Source organism: Plectropomus leopardus, chromosome 4, assembly GCF_008729295.1.
Source record: "Plectropomus leopardus isolate mb chromosome 4, YSFRI_Pleo_2.0, whole genome shotgun sequence".
NCBI lineage: Eukaryota > Metazoa > Chordata > Actinopteri > Perciformes > Serranidae > Plectropomus > Plectropomus leopardus.
The window spans coordinates 31,964,284-31,983,938 of record NC_056466.1 but is presented as its reverse complement, the minus strand read 5'-3'; the positions used below and the strand labels follow the sequence as shown (position 1 = coordinate 31,983,938).

Below are 19,655 nucleotides of genomic sequence, written 5' to 3'. Positions count from 1 at the left end.
TATCGTTTTTGCCATTTTTTCAACATGCTAAATTTTGACATTTTTGGTCTGTCTCGATCTTGGTTTTCACTTTGTATACAATAAGACGTTTCTAGCCCCCCAAAAAACAGTAACAGGGACAAGAATGGTAGAAACCTCAGGAAGAGTGACTGAGGATGGAACCCTCTTCCAGGACAGACAGGGATGCAATAGAAGTCGTTAAGATATTACAGTGAAATTACAGTAGATGACAAAATGATACATAGGAGAGAGAGAGAGAGAGAAAGAGAGAGAGAAAGAGGGAGGAAGACTTTGACTTTAAACTACCTTCATGAAAACATGTCCACTAAGTACTTATTCCAGCACTATACAAAATACCATATACCCCCCTGCATGCAATCCCCCCTAAACAGATCACCAGTTCAGTCCCTGTCATGCTACAAACAGCCCCGTGTACAGACCACATTTTTTGAAACACATGGAGGTCATTAACAACATTATAGTATTTACACTCAGCCCTTAGGCGCACAGAAACCAGCCCCTTAAACAGTAACTCGGGGTCCACCAGCCCTAAACCCTGCAATCTGATACACCTCGTAGGCCAAGTAGCCAGTTTAGCCTGGCCAAACAAGAAGTTCATCAAAATATTTTTGTCCTTGGTCAGAGCGGAATTCCTGGGCCCCAGTATGTACAGCCCCTCAGAGAAGGCCACCCCCATCTTCCCACACGACACTCAACAATCACATGGTATACAGACTCAGACATGCTACAGAACACGCAGCCCTCCCCCACAATATCATCCACTTCAGACAGAAAGCTGTTTGTCGCCAGGGCCCCATGTAACATCCTCCACTGTACATCTCCTGACCTCTTAGGTAGAGGGAGTGTTTGTCCCTCCAGGTCAAGCTGCCACTGATGTTCCCTGACCTCCTTCAACACTACAAAATTCCTAACTTTCACCAGTGCTGTATACAAAACTTCCCTCCTGACACCAATAAAGCAACCCAGGCTCAGAGAAGCAAAGGACAACAGCTTTCCTTCTTCCTGCCAACCTTCTGGACCTGCCGCCAACCTCAGCACCAGGAAAAGTGGGGGCTCCTCCCCCCTCGTCTGACTGAAGGAGCCCAGGGCTGACTGATACAGCGAGACCAGCACCTGTCCTCTCAGCCTCTCCAGAAGTCTCAGAGATTTCACACCTGACTCCTCTGACAGCTGCTGCGATGTCTTCCAGTCTAGCCCGTTTGTCCGTCTCAGGTGGCCCAGTGTCACAATGCCAGCCCTCACAAAGCTCCGTGGGGTCCCAGAGTAGGTTGTGGAAGATGGGCTCCTCTCCTACCCACACCCACAGTCCAGGCCCCACTCCTCCATCTCGATAGTGTCCACCAGTGCCACAGTGAGACACCACAAAGTTATTCTAAGTTATTTATAATTAGAGTCCAACCTCTGTGGAAGTCCTGAGAGAGGATCCACCTCCACTTTGCCAGCCTGGTGGTTATGGCTGACAAGGTCCCCTTCCAGTTCCTGCTGACCATGCCTTCCAAGCCCAGGTACACTCCTAACATCCTCAGTCCCTCCCTGTTCCACCCCCTGGTAGCTGTGGTGAAATGTGGCGTATGTCATCCTGACAGGTGCAGTAGGTTGTTTGGTCAGGTACAGTTATTAGTGAGAATGTATTACTTCCCGTGTAGATGTAAATAAATGTGGCTTAGGTAATTCTGACAGGTGCAGTTTGTCGCTCTGACGAATATTTGCACTTAACAGAAAAACGTACTCTACCTGACAAAATGACCTACATCACATACAACTACATTTATGCAAGTCCATTCTGAGACACTTCAGCCTGCCAAAATGACCTACTGAACCTGTCACAATGACCTGTGCCACATTTCACTATATGTAGACATGAAGTCTTCCGTTCTGATAGATTTTTGTACTTGATAGAATGACCTACGCTACATTTAACTACATCTACACAGGAAGTAGTACATTCTGATAGTTATTTATAGCTGATAGAATGACCTGCTGCACCTGTCAGAATTACCCACGTCACATTTCACTACATTTTTACAGGAAGTAGTCCATTGTCATGCATTTTTGTACCTTAGAGAATTAACTACTCCACCTGACAGAAAGACCGACGCCATATTCAACAATATTAAAACAGGAAGTAGCCCATTCTGATAGATATTTGTACCTGACAGAAGTCCTACTGCAAATATCAGAATGACCTCTGTGAACTGCATCTATACGGGAAGTTGTCCATTCAGATAGATTTTTTTGAATTTTTGAATGAATAATTACATATTGCAAATGTAGGAATGACCCACACCTTTTTGCAATGTTATCACCAGAGGAGCAGTCCCATAACATCACTCAGTGGAAACGCAGTCATCATGCAATTGTGTCTTACTGACAATTCGAAAATATTGTATAAGTTAAGTATAAGGAGATCTGCCTACTGACAGGCAGATGGACTTAATGGATATTAAATACAGATACTGTAAGTGGACCAAGAGTGAGCAAGAACAAAGGTCACATTTTCTAAAAGGCACTTCTGAGTTCACCTGGGGTGGCAATATTGTTGATGTATAAAAAGTTCAGTTTGACCTGCAAAGTTTGGCAAGAAAGAGACAAAGGTAATACTTCTTATGAGTTAAAGTTAACAATATTTATACTTTAGAGCACCACCCAGCATGATTTAACCACACAGTTCCTAGCCTTTGGAAACATCCCCTCACATACAGTTCTAGGTCATGTTCACTGCTTTACTTCTGCTAATTTAGCTAGTTATTTAAAGTTACCACCCTGCCCCACATTTTTTCATGTTCTCAATTGTTACCTGATTTTACAGTTAATTTGGAGATGACTTGAATTTTTTTTAAAAATCTGTCAGTGAAAACTATGGCTTGTATTGATTGTACTACAGTTACTTTCTGTCACTACCTTCTGTCACTGAGCTTCATCACCCTCGCCTCAAACTTGTCCTTTAATTGCTATTATTAGACTGCACAGATTGCTCATACTACCAGTGTTACTTAAAATTATGTTTTAATGACGGTCCACTCTGTTGCGTAAACATGAAGACCGTGCTGCTTCACCACCCCACCATGTGCATTTGCTGACATTACTGTGACGGCATCCGTGAGCGTAAACAGCTGATGAAGAAGGATACCTAAAACATCATAAGTAGACGCAGAAGGTCACTGACAGAGCTGCATTTGGGATGAAAACGTGTTGTGAATGCACAAACATACAACACAGTTGTAGAAGTCCTCAACAATTTATTTATACTGAATGACAATGATGAAAATACTACTCACAATAGAAATTGCTAAGTGTATTGCTTGTATTACTTCCTTGGTATTGCAGAGTTTCGCTTTGATTACTGTATTTGGCAATAAAAAAAATTTTCGTTCCTTTTGTCACCAATATTGACAAAGACATAAAAAGAAAGTTTAACTTACTACATACTGATTCAGAAATATCTACATCCATCCATTAAAACTGAAAAGGATACATTAAGTAACACTTTCTTAAAAAGAACCATACAAAAGTCAGTATTTGTATGTTTTGGTCTTTAAACAACATGCCATAGATGATAAAATGAGCAGCACACTATTTTCCTGTACCTTACATATATGTGCATTCACATTTAAATGTCTTCATTTGAACTTGAACCCAAAGCATAGTGTGTGGACTTGTCAGAATTTTACTCTGAAATCAAAACATTTCCAGTTTTAACACTATCTGAGCTATGTAACTCAGCATGTTCAACTATGTCACATAAAACATAATGCAGCACTTCTTTTAGTGCTCAGTCTGGTGATTCAAACATGACATGCCTCAAGAAATTCTTGTAAAGTTGCATTAAACAGTTTCTACCCTCTGTACCATAGAAGGCTGAGGTGTATGTTGCTGTCCAGACTGTAACTCATCTACTTGTTTCAAGAAGTTTGGTCCGCTAATTCTCCTTAACGGCTTGTTTAATTCAAATCTCTCCCAAAGAGTGGCTGTCCTGTTATATACGAGAGGTTTGGTGGCCCATGGCACTCTTTCAATGAGAGCTGATTCAGTGTTAACATGAAAATATTGTTAAATGTACCTTCATGCTGTCATTCCATTAGTCGGACTGTCTGTTTTAAATCATTGGATGACTCATTTCAGCAGCCTGGTGAAGAAGTTGCTAATGATGATTCCAGCGATGAGGATGGCGACCATGAGCAGCAGTGCAAGACCACGTCGTACAACCAGCTGTGTTATTGACAGAACACTTCCCACTGTAGTGGTGGTGGTTTTGTTCTGGTCTAGATTGTGCACATCCTGAAACATGTGGCCCTCCTCAGCACTCTCACATTTGGATGCATAGCCACTGACCTGGGACTCTGGAGGTTGAGGGGAGAACCGTTAGCATTGACGAAAATACTGTTACATGAGGATGATTCTGTTATTAGGTCAGAGCTTACCTGTATTTTCCATCCCAACCATCTCCTTTTCTTCTTTGATCTGGACTCCTGCTCTCAGAAGAGCCTGATCAGAGCAAAATGTTGTTAAGGAGGTTTAAAGGTCTTAAAGATCTCAAGACGTAGTGCAAAGTCACATGTTGGTCACAAGTAAGTACGAACCTCTTCAGCAGCCTTCTTCCAATTGAGTTTGCTCAAAAATGTGATAAAGAAAACCGACTGCATGACCACACAAATAGTAAGTCCTGTCCATAGTCCTTTAGAAGAGGTGACAGAAGAGTTTTAATGTCTTTCCTGAACGTTACTTGCAGAGAGATAGGACTGCAGACATCACTTATAGCAGAACAGTACATTAATGGTTGGCCTTACCTACAATGCCCATATTTGCTGCAAACATTAGGGACACGCCAATAGGGAAACCAATGAAGTAGTATCCCACAAGGTTACAAAGAGCACCAATCATCTGCTTCCCTACTCCTCTGAGAACACCTCCAGTCACAGCCTGTCCACATCAAACAGACATTTGGTCAAATTATATGTATGTCAATATGGGGTCTGAAATCCTGATTGCTTGCATGAAAGTCTTTCTTACCGCAACAGCATCCCCAATGTGCGTGATGCACATTACGATTATGACGTCAGCAACTCTCTGTATAATGTCTCTAAAAACACACACAGATATTAAGTCTTAATGACACTAAAACATGTTTGACAAGAAGAGAAATAAAGACTACTTTAGTATGGTAACTGTATATAGAACCATCTTCAGCTGACAATTAAATACAATAAACAGGTGCAATCACTTTTTTCAAACCTTCCTGAAACTGACCAGAGTATACAGCATCTGATGGTATTTGTGTGTGGCACTACCTAACACCACACCCCCCATCCTCAACCCAGACCCTCATCTGGATTTCTGAATACCCTGGCATACAGTAATACCCTGATTCCATCTAAGCCTAATGAGCAGTTAAGAATGTCTAACTTATCAGTATGTAACTTTTCAAACCTTGATAGCTTATTAAAATTTCACCAGAATATATGGTGTATGACGGTATGAAGTGTCTGGCATTAACTGGAAAAATGTTTAGAAATGTAATATTCTCACACCTGTTTTCCTAATAAACACAGAAATTCAACTGTACACCTTTTAAGTTCTACTTTCTTTTGGTCACAGAAGCCTGATGAGATTTAACTGCCTCATTATCTCATCAAAAAACACATTTCATTCAAATGCAACAGGAGCAAAATAAAACTCACCCAAACAATCGTGGTTACTCTTGCTTGTAATCTAGTTAATTAGTCCACTGTTCAAGCACTCACTAGCTCTGGTTTGGCTAAAACAAATTCTTAATTGACCAAGTTGGATGTAAAAAACATCCCCAAGGTCTCGCTGCCTGCTGGCCACCTGCTGTTTACAGTCCTGTAACTTCTTCCTCCAACACTAGGTGTTGCGGTGTCTTTCACCTCAGCTGTCTGTTCCACCTGTAGAGACTGGAGAGTAAGCTCTGGTGGTGCGTGCTGTGCACTACATATGAGTTTAACAGAAAGAGGCGCGTCTGTATTTATGAAAAACATACCTTTGGGATTTCTAAATACCTTGGTATAGTGTAATACTGTGATACCTCCCAAGCCTAACAAAAACATTGCACATAAGCAATACCTTTACACTCAGAATGAAATTAGAAATGTGTAATATGAAATGACATTTTAACAGGACACACTTTGTGCCACTCCTAGTGTATCGTCTTATTTTATAGAGTTTTAAGTTTATTTTTTGAAAGTTCTTCCAACCACTATTATGGCTAAGGAATGCTGTCTGTCACTTTGAACTGGGAATGGATTTGGTTAGCTTAACCACAATAGTACAAACTGGCTAACAGATACTGTATTGCAGATTTTGTGAAGATGGGCTCACTAACACTGAAGATGACTTTAGTGTTTGTGAGTCAGCACAAAGATAATGACCTTAATTAATGTATAACAGTTTGGACAGTGGTTTGGAATTAAGCCTGCTATGTCACATGGACTGAAGATAAGTATACACAAAATGACAGCATGAGTCTGTCAGTGCAGGAGAGAGAAGAACATTGTGTCAAAGACTTTACTCACTGCTCTGATGTGAAGATGTATCCTGTCACATTCCTGGCAACACCAAGAATGGCAGCAACAAAACAAGCAACTACAACTGCCATGGGGAAAAAAAACAAAAAAAAAGTTGTAGATAATTTGAACACTGAATGTAAAATGTGTTTTAAACAATTAAAATAATAAAATCATCAGGGGAAGTAGTAAACACTTCCCACACAAAAAAGCAGATGATTTCAAATGGTTGATTTAAGTCTGAGAAGTAATTTGTGGCTCAAAACTGTGGTTTATGCATTCAAGCTGAGGACATTTTGGCTTCTATAATGATTTTTAAATAATAAGTGTGATTACTGATGCTGCCATTTGTATGATGAACTCCTCAGATTCAATCTGAGCCATCACAAGAAACCTCTCATATCTCTGATGGGTCAAAAGATAAATTCAACTCCACCCACAGGCAATGCTTGATCACCTGAAAATCAGAGTATTTAAAATGAACTTTCAGATCAAATATAAATTCATTCAAAATGCATAAATATGGTTTTGAGATCAGTCCAAACTACACAGGGCTGATATTTAGAGCAGGAGTGGTAATGAGACTCAGAAAACAGTCATGGACATAAAGAACTAGACGACTACCTTATTTCTTCATCAAGTCACTTTTTCAAAAATCTGATGCTGTGTAGCTTTAAAATAAACAGCACCAGTTTCCTTTATTACAAATGCACTGATTTTTCTATGTATTTTCTGTTTATAAATTCTGTTTTCATATGTACTGAACAAAAGTTTTGACCCAAAACTTTTGGATTTGCTCCCATTTTTCACCGATTTAAGTTAAAGCTCAAAGACTTTTTATGCACTCAAAAGATATATTTCTATCATGTTTTGATCACAAATTTGTTGAAATTTGTATCAGTCAGCACTTCTCCAAAATAATCCATTCACCTGACAAGTGTGACGTATCAAGATGCTGATAAGACCTCCTTATAAACACATATGTCTTGGGATGGTCACAATAAAAGGACACTCAATGTACAAATTGATCACACAACACAATGACACAGATGTGTGCAACTGACATGCAGACTGCAAGACTGTCTACCAGAGCTTTTGCCCCTGAACTGAATGTTCATTTTACTACCATAAGCCATCTCCATTGTTGATTCTGTTAATTTGGCAGTACATCCAATCGGCCCCACAACTGCAGACCACATGTAACCACAACAGCTCAGGACCTCCACCTCCAGCTTCTTCACCTGCAAAATCGTCTAAAACCAGCCACATGAACAGCTAATGCTGTTGCATCGCTAATGCAGTTGATTTGCGCCACAGAAGAATTTCTGCACACAAACCATCTCAGGGAAGCTCATCTGCAAGCTTAATGTCCTCACCAGGGATTTGAACTGACAGCAGTTTGCCCTTGTAAACGACTTTTGTAGTTGTAAGGCTGGTTGGATGTACTGCCAAATTACTGGAAATAACAGAAATGTCTTACGGAAGTGAAATGTACATTCAGTTCAGGGGTAACAGCTCTGGTGGACATTCCAGCAGTCAACATGCCAACGGCATGGCCTCTTTTTGAAATCTTGTAACACCTTGTATTGTGTTGTGTGATCAAACTGCATATTTTAGAGTATCCTTTTATCGCGACCATCCCAAGGCACAGCTGTGTAGTAATGATGCTGTTTAATCAACATCTTGATATGTCATAACCGTCAGGTGGATGGATTATCTTGGAGAAGGAGAGCGACATGGATTTTGACTAATTTGTGATCAAAACTCAATATATCTCAATATATCTACTGAGTGCATAAAAAGTCTTAGAGCTATAATTTAAACCTGTTAAAAATCGGAGAAAAAACAAAAGTGTTGCTTTTAAATTTTTGTTCTGTGTCCACATGTTGTCTGCATTGATATTTTTTGTGTAGAGACGTGTAAACAATGTTGTCAAAGATGCTCTAAATGCAGATGCCCACTAAACTACTACAACTGCTCAGCCCAAGTGGAAAGGCATTTCAGGCAACATGTACAGTATGGATTGGGTCTTACATGCACAAATGACGGAGACTTTGCAAGATAGCTTGGCCTGCTCTATGTTTCCTGCACCGAGAGCATTCCCAACCCGTACACTGGCAGCAGCAGAGAATCCTAATGGGAACTATGGGAAAAAATCTATAAGTAATCACCGAAAGTGTATTCAAGCTACATTTCTGACAGTTTCCTAATAATTTCATGTGCATGAGCAATGGCCAACACAAAAGCAGATGGTTAGTGATAAAAATTAATACATAATAAATCACAGGAAAAACATTAGTTACCATGTAAGCTACAACTGCCAGCTCATAAGCTATGGACTGAGCTCCCAGCTCAGCCTCACTGATCACTCCAGCCAGGAATCCTCCCACCTCAAACATCCACCACTCCAGACAAAGCATGAGCATACTGGGGATGGCCAGCTGGACGAAGGTTCCCCACTCCTGCAGGCAGTCCAGTGACCAACCTGTGGATCAGAGGTCTGTAAATTACATTTACAGAGACTGAAACATTTAATTGGCCTTTAAGGAACAGCACTAAGCTGGTTTAAATTGCATTTATCAGACTGATCTCGGTTTGTATGTGTTAATGATCAATCCTTTATCCATGCTGAAGTTTGTTACGGTGTTCCACAAGGTTCTGTGCTTGGATCAGTTCTATTCACTTTATATATGCTTCCCACAGGCAACATTATTAGCAGTTACTCTGTAAACTTCCAAAGTTATACAAAAGATATGCAATTATATCTATCGATCAAACTAGGAGAAACCAAAGAGTTATCTAAACTACAAGCATGCCTTGAGGACAAAAAAACCTGAAGGGGCTGCAATTTTCTGGTGTTAAATTCAGACAAAACTGAAGTTATTTTGCTTGGCCCCATACACCTCAAAAACTCAATATAAGATATAATATCTAGATGGCATTGCCCTGTCCTCCAGCATCGTAAAGAGCAACGACATAATATTTGATCAAGATTTGTCCTTTAACTCCCATAGAAAACAAACTTCAAGGTCTGTGTTCTTCCACCTGCATAAAATTTTAAAAATGCAGAAAAAGTGTTCCATGGACTTGTTACTTCTCGGGTGGACTACTGTAATTCCTTAATATGTGGTTGCTCTAATAAGCCTCTAAAGACTCCTCAACTGATGCAGAATGATGAAGCACATGTACTAACAGGAAAGAAGAAAAAAGATCATATTTCTCCAGTTTTAGCTTCTCTGCACTGGCTCCCTGTAAAACCCGAAATGAATTCAAAATCTTTCTCCTTTCTTACAAAGCTCTGAATGGTCAGGCTCTGTCACATTTACAGAGCTTATAGTACCCTATTATCCTACCAGAGCACTGCACTGAGAATGCAGGGTTACTTGTGGTTCCAAGGGTCTCTAAAAGTAGGAGCCAGGGCCTTCAGCTATCAGGCTCTTCTATTGTGGAACCATCTTCCAGGTCAGTCTCAAATGTGGAGACGAGCGTAGACCAAAGACTTTCCTTTGATAAAGCTTACAGTTAGGGCTGTCTCAGGCTGAAAGGGTCCACTCAGTTTTCATTTATACCCATGAATAATTGAATAAGCTTGTAGTTAAGTCAGAAAAAGACCAGAATGACTGCACTACTTGTAAAATTTACTAGTCTAATACAACAGTCTTTTGACAAATTATAAAACTTAAAAGCAAATCCTAACTTGGGTGTCACCACTGTCACCTCTCATCTGCACCACATTACACAGTTACAGAGTCTAACTTATCTTGTCGCACATTTACAGCTGGAATATTCACAACAGAAAACCAATCAGGAAGTTGTGAGAGACTGGGAGCTTGAGTGAAGAAAAGGGTGATACGAAGATGAATGCATTAATTCTCTTGTTCAATCCAGTGATAAGAAGTTTGTTTTAAGAGAAAGATTCACACATACAGCTATTTCAGATGCATGTTGGAAAGTATCACTTAAGACTTGAAAAGGAAATTCCACACATTGCTCTTGCTCAGCATTACCATTTGATGGGTATACTCAAATGTTGGCCCTTCTGGAACTTCCTCAATATTATTTAATACAATTATTAACTGTCCCACACCAGTGCACATGAAAAGGGATCAATATTGTAAAAAATTGTATTGTGTTAAATTCTGGAGATTAACATCCAGAGGGACCAAAACTCTGGTATAACCAAGAACTTGTAATGCTGAGAGAGAGAAATCTGCACGATATTCTTTCCAAAATTTCATAAGCAGAAAAGAACACATTTAAATCAATGTCATGTTGTCATTAAATACTTCGAAAGCAAAGAGAAAAAAACTGACCTCCCCATGTGGCCTTATGCAGACCTCTCCAATAGATGTAGACGAATAAGACTACAGCCAGCAAATACTGTGAGATAGCATTAGCTGCAGCAGATCCACTTCAAGATGAAAAAAGCCCATTTAGAGAAAAGAAAAAACAGTAGAAAGCACTTTCATATTTACACTTTGTTGGCAGCTGTTGATGATTACACTTCTCCCCCCCAGCAGCACAGAAGATTTCTACAATCAGCACAGTTTCAAGGTGGACACCCAAGTTTGGCGCATCGGTATATAATCAAATCTTCCCTTCTGTTTCTGACTTATGACACTGAGTAATGGCCAGAAAATGTTTTTTTAAGAACCTTATGATTTCACAGTTGACCGATGACCTCTTGGACATAAAATGTCAGAACTCTATAATTATGTTTGTGTGAAATTTAAGCATATGAATTCTCAAGTTATGGCCAAAAACATGTTTTATGAGGTTAACATGACCTTGCAAGGTCATAGTGATCTTGACCTTTAAACACCAAAATTCTTACCAACTCTTTGTTGAGTCCAAGTAAATGTGTCAAATTTTTAGAAATTCTCTCAAGGTGTTTTTTAGTTTTTGCTTACATAAGAATGAGACAGATGCAAGATCACTGTGACCTTGACCTCTGACCACTAGAATCCAATTACTTCATCCTTGAGTCCAAACTATTTAATTATTTATTTAACCTTTTTTAAACCAGGTTGGTCCCATTGAAATTAAGAATCTCTTTTTCAAGGGAGACCTGGCCAAGACAGTCAGCAATGAAAACACAAAGTTGCAGACGGAGACACAAAAGACAAATGGATGTTTGTGCTAAATTTGAAGAAATTCCCTCATGGCGTTCTTGAAATATTGCATTCAAGAGAATGGGAGTACTGAAGGACGGACGGCTCAAAAACATTATGCTTCCGGCCTCAGTTATCAGCTATTATGTCAGTGATATGTTAATAATGAATGGCGGAAATGAATGCACATCCAATTGTTTCTAATTACATATTTGATACTTATAATGAACTAATAATTACTAAACTCTACTATTACTTTGAACTCTAAGCTCATCACTCCGGTCACTGTCACATCACTGTACGTGCCACTTTACTTTTCTTTAAAACTAAACTATTTGCACTTCTATATTTATTTACAGTCCTGCTATAAGCGTGTATGTTTTACAACAGCACATTCCTGTTACATCCTGTGAAATCATGCTACTTCTGATTTATATCACTACTTAGTGTTTTTATCCCCCCCCCCCTTTTTTTTTAACTTTCCTCACTATTTAATTTCTTTTTTTTGTTTCTACTGGTGTGATTTTATAGTTAACATTTTTTTTTTTTACATACTTAAATCGAAATTTTGGATGGAGCCTGTGACCCAGGTTTTACAATGGCATGACTGTTCTCATAATTACTGTTCACTTTGAACACAAAAAGATGATGTTAAGAAAACTCACGCAATGCCCAAGTCCAGACGGTAGAGGAAAATGTAGTTGATGATTGCGTTGAGGATATTTGCAGTCGCTCCTGTTATAACCTGTGGCCATATAATTCCCTGTAAACCACAAAACCTGGTATCAGTTATAACTGTAAAAACACTCCAGCCATAAACATTAACATTTCTTTGCCGTACCTGATTTTGAAGGTACCTCCCTTGTAACTGGTACATGAAAGCAGCCTGAAAGGAAGAAATAGAGAATTCAATCAGTGTCACACTGGCATGCTATTGGAAAATATGAACTTGTTAGTACGCATTAAAGAAAAACTGAAAAGTAAAGACTTTCTTTCCTTTCCAGGTACCAAACTCACCGGCAGAGCAGGCATGAAGATCTTCACATACAGCTGGGAAAGACTTCATGCAGAAAGACAACAAACAAATATGCATATGTTATTGTGGAGTTAAAATATATGACTATAATTCTATATATGATATATAAAATATAAGGCTATGAGTCATTGGGATTTATCCTCTGGTGAAAATGTTGGGTGTGGATCTAAATCACTACATAAATCTAACTAAAAATGTGTGTAAACTGCTCTCTCTCTCATTTAAAACAAACAAAGAGACAAACTAGTGAACATAGGAAAGCATTTTGCAGCATTTAGTCAGACATTACCATGAGGCCTTGTTGGTGGAGGCAAGAAATGGAGGTAAAGGAGAGTGAATATTAGACTTAAAGATATAACATGCATTTTTTTCAAAAAAAAGAAAAAGAAAAGAAAAGAAAAGTATTAACTCAAATAAAATGAATCCCTTTCAATCATCACTCGACTCACACTCAGTGTGCTGTGGTGTATTTTCAGTCCCCTTGCCCTCTGCTTGTATTTTCATATTTTCTGCTTATGTTTTGGTTCAGGACACTCCTGGGCACAGTTAGGAGGTGAGGTTGGGACCTAATAAAAAGCTAGCAACCACATGTCAGAAAGTGAACAGCATGCATCCAAGAGGATGCTACAAAAATCATTGTCACAACACTGAAAAACAAAAATAAAGCCAACAAGGGGGAATCTAGGGTTGATTTAGTGACCTGCAATGCCTGCACATTATACCAGTATTTTTGGCCTGTCAGAGTGCTCAGCAGAGGCCGTATTCACAAAACTAGTACTAAGAGTTGCTCCAAGTGATGAAATTCTAAGAAAATTCTTAGAATTGTGAGAGTTTTAAAGAAATTCCCCTTAAAACTTAGACTAGTTCCTCGTAAAGATAAGTTATTCACAAAGCATCTTAGACCTTAAGAGAGCTATCAAGTTAAAAATAACAACTGTTAGGAGCAGAGAGGAGGACTTTTAAGAGACTTTAACTGTTTGTTAGGCGAACAAGAAAATGACATCTCCCACATCTCCAAATGAACACCATAAATAACGTCATCACAACGCTAAGATGCATGCGACTGTGCAGTCTGTCATCACACAAAAAGTGCCCTCAGTCTCATATTGTGACACAGTTCATTTCATTTCCACTGCATGTCCACACCTTGCAGGCTCACAAAAGGATGGGTCTGTGACAACCAATCACATCTATGAAAAGAATGTCACACATAGCAACACAGTGGGACACAGTTCCTCACCAACTTAAATGTTTCATTCCTTGCTCAGAGTTGCTCTGATTTTTTTCCTAAATCACTCCTAATCGACTGCCCCTTGCAAGGAATTTTTAGGCTAAGTTCGGACTTCTCAAGGTGTTCTTAGAATTTTTTTCAGAATACAAGGAATACATAAATCAAATATTATTTAATTATTTATTATTATTTATCTCATGAAATTATACAAGGTACAACTCTAGTGATATGCAATCCTGGCAGTTCCTCCAACTATTTTTTTCCTTGATTCCACACTGGCTTCTGTGCATGTGTTTATGGCTCCCGTTGTGGTACAAGGTGAGCAGCAAAGGGACAGAACCTCACTTTTCTACAGTCACACCACATGATAGGGTGAGGAACTCAATGGAGTAGAACTGCTGCTCCTTTGTGTCAAAAAGGGACAGTTGTGGTGCTTTTATATGTATATACACTTTTCTCCCTCTCTCCCTCTATGTATCATTTTGTCATGTGGATTGCTGTCAGTTTATAATGTGGATCTTTATGTACATGCAACGTCAGTCTGGATAAGTGATGTTGTTTTAGGTATTAATAATGACTAACCTGGCAACCTCTGGACTCTGCCTGACAGCAAGTAAGAGAACTTCAGTGTTGATGAGAACAGCCCAGCAGGGGAAACAGGCCAGCAGCAGAATCAGAACCCCCCTCTGGAGAATCACTCCCACACGCTTCAGGTTTCCGCTCCCATACGTCTGCATGAAACACGGACATTCCAAATCACACCAATAACCAAATGTACAACTGGTCAAAGAAAACTAACATGATACAAAAGTTCATTATTAAGTTGTTTTAAAAGGGACCCCAGAAACCCCTTCCATCTTTTCTCCATTTAGGAGGATTTTTGGAGGGAGTTTTTCCTTATCTGCTTTAAGGGTCCAAGGAAAGAGGGTGTCATGTTGTCATGCCCTCTGAGGCAAATTGTGATTTGTGATTTTTGGCTATATAAATAAATATGAAATTTAAACTGAAGTGGAAAGACAACCAGCACTAGGAGCCGTGTCTGTCTTTGTTAGATAAATTAAGTGAAAGGGTGAACACTGGTGAGGACACTACCTGAGATATGAAGGTATCACAAGTTAATGCCAAACCAGCACCAATGGAAATACCGGTGACATTAACAACCTGCAAAAAGGAAAAAAAACAAAAACACAATTCAGGGAAAAAAACTGAAGCACCAGTCCTGGCAGGCTGGGATACCAGTCTCAATGCAGATAGAATTTGAGAAAGTTTTCTTACCGCAATTGATAAAGCTACCGCTGCTAGTTCAGTTTTTCCCAAGTGACCACAGAACACGGTGCTGACAAAACTGATCATGAAGAACATCAACTGGGAAATGATCTGGAGAAGAAAAACAAACACAATACCTTTCCTCATTTTCTTGTTTATACAGATACCAGGTATATTCCTGCAAAATAAATATAAACTTGAGACATCACAGTAAAAGACCCAATAGGCTATTGTATATTAGTCCTCCATATGATAATAAAAAATACAACAAATATGTATGTGAGCATGTGTATTTGTGACTCTCACCAAGTGATTTTAAATGAGTTGTGTAACAACTTAATAATACTCAAAATAACCACCTAAATACCCACTGTATTCAACTGCCTAGAAGTGACTTGATTTATATCATCCAACAACGTAATAATCTACAACAAAGAAAAAGTTGAGGCATAAGACTCAGCAACTGTAATACATCCCATCAGATCTTGAATAAAATGCACAAAAACGAGCAAGTGGGTCAATAATTCAAATCAGTAAACAGACAGCACAACAATATGAGTGTAAGTGCTCAGGGAGCACAGACATTTAAGAGGCCAAAGGCTCCAGGTTCACCGTTTTTGTTTATGATAATTTAATGATTGAAAATTTGTTTGACAAAGCTGTATGCCATAGCCCAACTGAAACTGGATTTTTGAGGCTAATCTTAATATCAATATTGAAGAGTTAGTATAAAATTGATATATCAGCTGATATGTTATATACATACCACATATATATATATATATATGCATGCAATTAACCCTTAGGTATAGTTATCAAATACTTTCAAACAAACTTACTAATGGAGGCAGGATATTGTCCAGTTCAATAATAAACTTTAACATCAAAAATGACATCATTGCACTGAAACAGTAAACTCTGTTGGGAATATGATCATTCTACAGTACTTTGACCCGCTGGGACTCCTTATATGCATTTTGGGACTTAAGGGCTTAATTTATTTTATATAACTAAAACTGGAAATGCATATGGCATTAGTCTTGGCCAGGTTGTGTATTTTTTGGTTTATTTCAGGATTACAGCCTCAACGCCCATAATTAGTCTACATTACAATGTGTGATCATAATTGTTACTTTCATCCCCGGTTCCATTTTTCACTAGAGACCAAATACATGCTAATTCCCTTCTTTCAGCTAAAAACAAACAAACAAACAAACAAACCACTGAGCATTTAGCATATGAAAAATAATCCATTTTTGTGTCTTTAAAGCAGTTCTAGAGAAAGGTCCCATTTTGGGACCAAGGGGTTTCAGAGTCAGATTTGTGCTATGAGGGGTCACAGAGGGTTAAGCATCTTTTTCTGCCTCGTGTCTGTTAAGAATGATCTTTTCATATTGTTCATATCAAAGAACATAGCAGATATATCTGTCGAAGGACTTAATATGATATTATCACAATAACAGGTCACGGTGCAATATTAATATGATTTTAATGGATTTAGGATATGATGAGTATTACAATAACACTGTGTTGCTATATATTGAGATTAAGTACCTTTCTGTCAACTGCAAAGTATGTCCCCAAAGAAAATTTTTGCCAAGATCTGTTTTATCTGATAAGATAAATTTTTAAGTCTGCTCATATCTCTTCAATCATTTTTACTGTGGCATAAAGTATGTATGTATACTGCCAAGTTATTCCACTGTAAGATAAAGCTGATCTTACTTGAAAAAAGATCTAGGAAACCAATTGCCTTAAATAATCTTAGCATTTTACGACAAGACCAGTGTTGGTACGAAACAAACAAAATTATACAATCAAAACATATACAAATGTGTAATTTATCGGTCTCCTATGGTCGTCTTTAGTCATTGAATCACCAGCTTACACCATCTGTCCGACCAACTTGGATGGTTGCTATCACTTACAAAGAACAAGTTAATTCACTTGTCATTTTTAAACTGCAACAATTTCACAAAATTAAGTAAAAACTAACAGTTATGTTTAAAAATAAGATCAGCTTTTCAGTTTACAATGTAGTAGGATGCCTAATGGGTGGTTTATATTTGCAGTATTCCTAATTTATATAATTTTTAAAAGTTGATACCTGGCATTTGTGTTTTGATAAAATATTGTCACAAAAAATATCGCAATACTTGGCTTTATCGAGTTTTTAAAACTGATAATGCACACCGTATTCCTTACCAAATATGTGCTTCCTAAAAATAATAAACTGAATACTACTGCAAACACAATGCACAGAAAGTGGCAGAAACGTGAACACCTTAAAAAAATAATAATATTTTAACCCTTTGAAACCTGAGGAAATTGGCTTGATTTCTGTCAAGCACATGGGAAGGCAATGAGTGTCAAAAATTTCCAAGAAATTAGTAAAAGGTACAGTAAAATTACCTCAAAATTAAACAAATACATTTTTTTTAAATACAATTTTTAAAAAAGACATTTAAAAAAAAGGAATCATTTTAAAATTTAAATAATTATAAATATGTACCTATGATGATTATAAATATCGTTTTCCCTAGGTTTTTTTCCCTTTTTCCCCAGACATTTCCCCTGTCCTTTTTTTTTAAAAAAAAATTCTAAATGCACTAAGTTCTTGCAATTTGTGAAACAATCCTCACCAAGTTGCTTAATGCCTCCATGTTTTTGACAGAAATCGCACCAATGTGCACAACAAAAGTGATGTCGTCCCGGGTTTATAAGGGTTAAAGTCAACATACAAACATAATTTTAACCTTTAAGTTGAGTTCAGGGCTCAAATACAGAGTAAAGCTAAGTCAGTCTTACCACTGGTCCGGCTAGTTTGAACACTTGTAGCAGCTCGTGCCGGTATTCCGGCGGGATGAAGCCACAAATGTTCTTCAAACCGCAGCAAGCACCGGAGCTCTGAGCAGAGGACACCGCTTCACCTGCTTTCAAACCCTCCTTCACTCCTTCACACTTCACTGCTGCTTTACCGGAACCGTCCATGACTCTGGTGCTCTCAACAGACACGCAGGGCTAACTTCTGCTCCTGCTGCCTTTCTGACAGAGACACACACTGCCAGCCGCGGAGGGTTAAATGTGCGTGTGGACCGGGCGGAGGAGGGGTTACGCACGTGCTACAGGGGTGCACTCTGAGCCAATCAGCTCGCGGGGTAGTTTGGGGGCGTCACTGCCCTGCGGTGGACCTAATGTTGCATTCAAGTACCTATTATAAGCTTCAGTTTTTACCCAGATTCATAGTCATATAATATGTATAAAATGTGTATTCCCGCATGTGCGTGTGCCTTAGTTTTAGTTTGTCCTTCTCATATTAGACATTAGCCCTCATATTTAATATCAATGTCAATTATTAACCTTTTGAAACCTGGGTTGACATCAGTTTCCTTCTGCTACGTTCTAAAGTCCTTCGCATGCATTTAACCTTTGAAAAATTGAGCAAATTGGTTTGATAGTATCTTTCAAAAACATGGGGAAAAAGGCAATCAGCAACTTGGCAAGAAATGCCCGCAAACTGCAAAAAATAAAAAATAAAATAAACATTTTTGGAAAAAATAATAAAAGGTGACAAGGGAATTATCTAAACAAATCAGCAAAAATGAGAGGGAGAATGATTAAAATAACTAAGGAAAAAAATCAAGAAAAATACATTTATCACAAGAAGAAAGTATTACTATGTATATTTTGTATATTTAGTATGTTTTAGTATGTTTTCTAGGTCATTTCCTGTTTTGGTTCTTTTACTTTTCCTTTCTTTCTTTCTTTGGCTAATTTCAGGTATTTTTTTTTGCAACTTTTTACTCATCTCTTGCTAATTTTAATTTTTTTAAGTTGGTCACTGCCTGCTTTTAAGTTTTTTTAAATCAAGCCAGTTTCCTCAGATTTTAAGGGGTTTACGTTCGCAAAACAACCAAGTTTTGATTTTTATATAGCTAGTAAAAATGATCTGTTAAGCTAGGTTTATTTGCAGAAAATAAATTGCATTTAAGAAGATTTATAACTTTGTTCTAACTGTTTCCATGTCAACGCAAAGTACTGACAAACATTTCCACCATTTTTTGTTTCTTTAAATATCATGTAAAGAAAATTAGAAACAGAAGATGAAACAGACTACAAAAATCATGTCAATTTCAGTATGATACAGATCTAAGTGTGGGACACAAATAACATTTTCACTATATAGCGACTCTTAAGTCCTCTTCTGTAAAGACTGGGAAACATTGTCCAATTATAATAAGTAACCTGTTTAGGGTTACAGTTCAGAGTCTGTGTCTCCTATTTTGCACAAGTTAATTTTCCACAGTCATGACGCGGAGGAGAAACCGCACACTCACACTGGACTTGAAGCCAATATGTCATACAAGGAGGACACATAAACAAACTGAGCCAACAGGGGTGTTAAATGGCAAAAGGTCAGCTCTATTTCTGGTGGACTACATGCTTTTAAAGTTTTGGCCTTGTTTTTG

The 19,655-nt window shown here is 38.3% G+C and overlaps 1 protein-coding gene across 1 annotated transcript; it reads right to left on the bottom strand.

Annotated features, from left to right (window-relative positions):
- Window positions 1-3,243: 3,243 nt before the first annotated feature.
- LOC121942520 (multidrug and toxin extrusion protein 1-like) lies at window positions 3,244-18,286 on the bottom strand. The gene is made up of 16 exons (XM_042485745.1): window positions 17,995-18,286; window positions 15,196-15,297; window positions 15,013-15,081; window positions 14,503-14,651; window positions 12,671-12,713; window positions 12,495-12,539; window positions 12,319-12,416; window positions 10,856-10,953; window positions 8,846-9,027; window positions 8,577-8,685; window positions 6,552-6,627; window positions 5,032-5,101; window positions 4,809-4,941; window positions 4,602-4,696; window positions 4,443-4,506; window positions 3,244-4,361 (listed from the first exon to the last, which is right to left on the bottom strand). The coding sequence occupies exons 1-16, from the start codon at window positions 18,175-18,177 to the stop codon at window positions 4,135-4,137; spliced, it is 1,743 nt and encodes a 580-aa protein (XP_042341679.1). The 5' UTR covers window positions 18,178-18,286; the 3' UTR covers window positions 3,244-4,134.
- Between the last annotated feature and the right edge of the window lie 1,369 nt (window positions 18,287-19,655).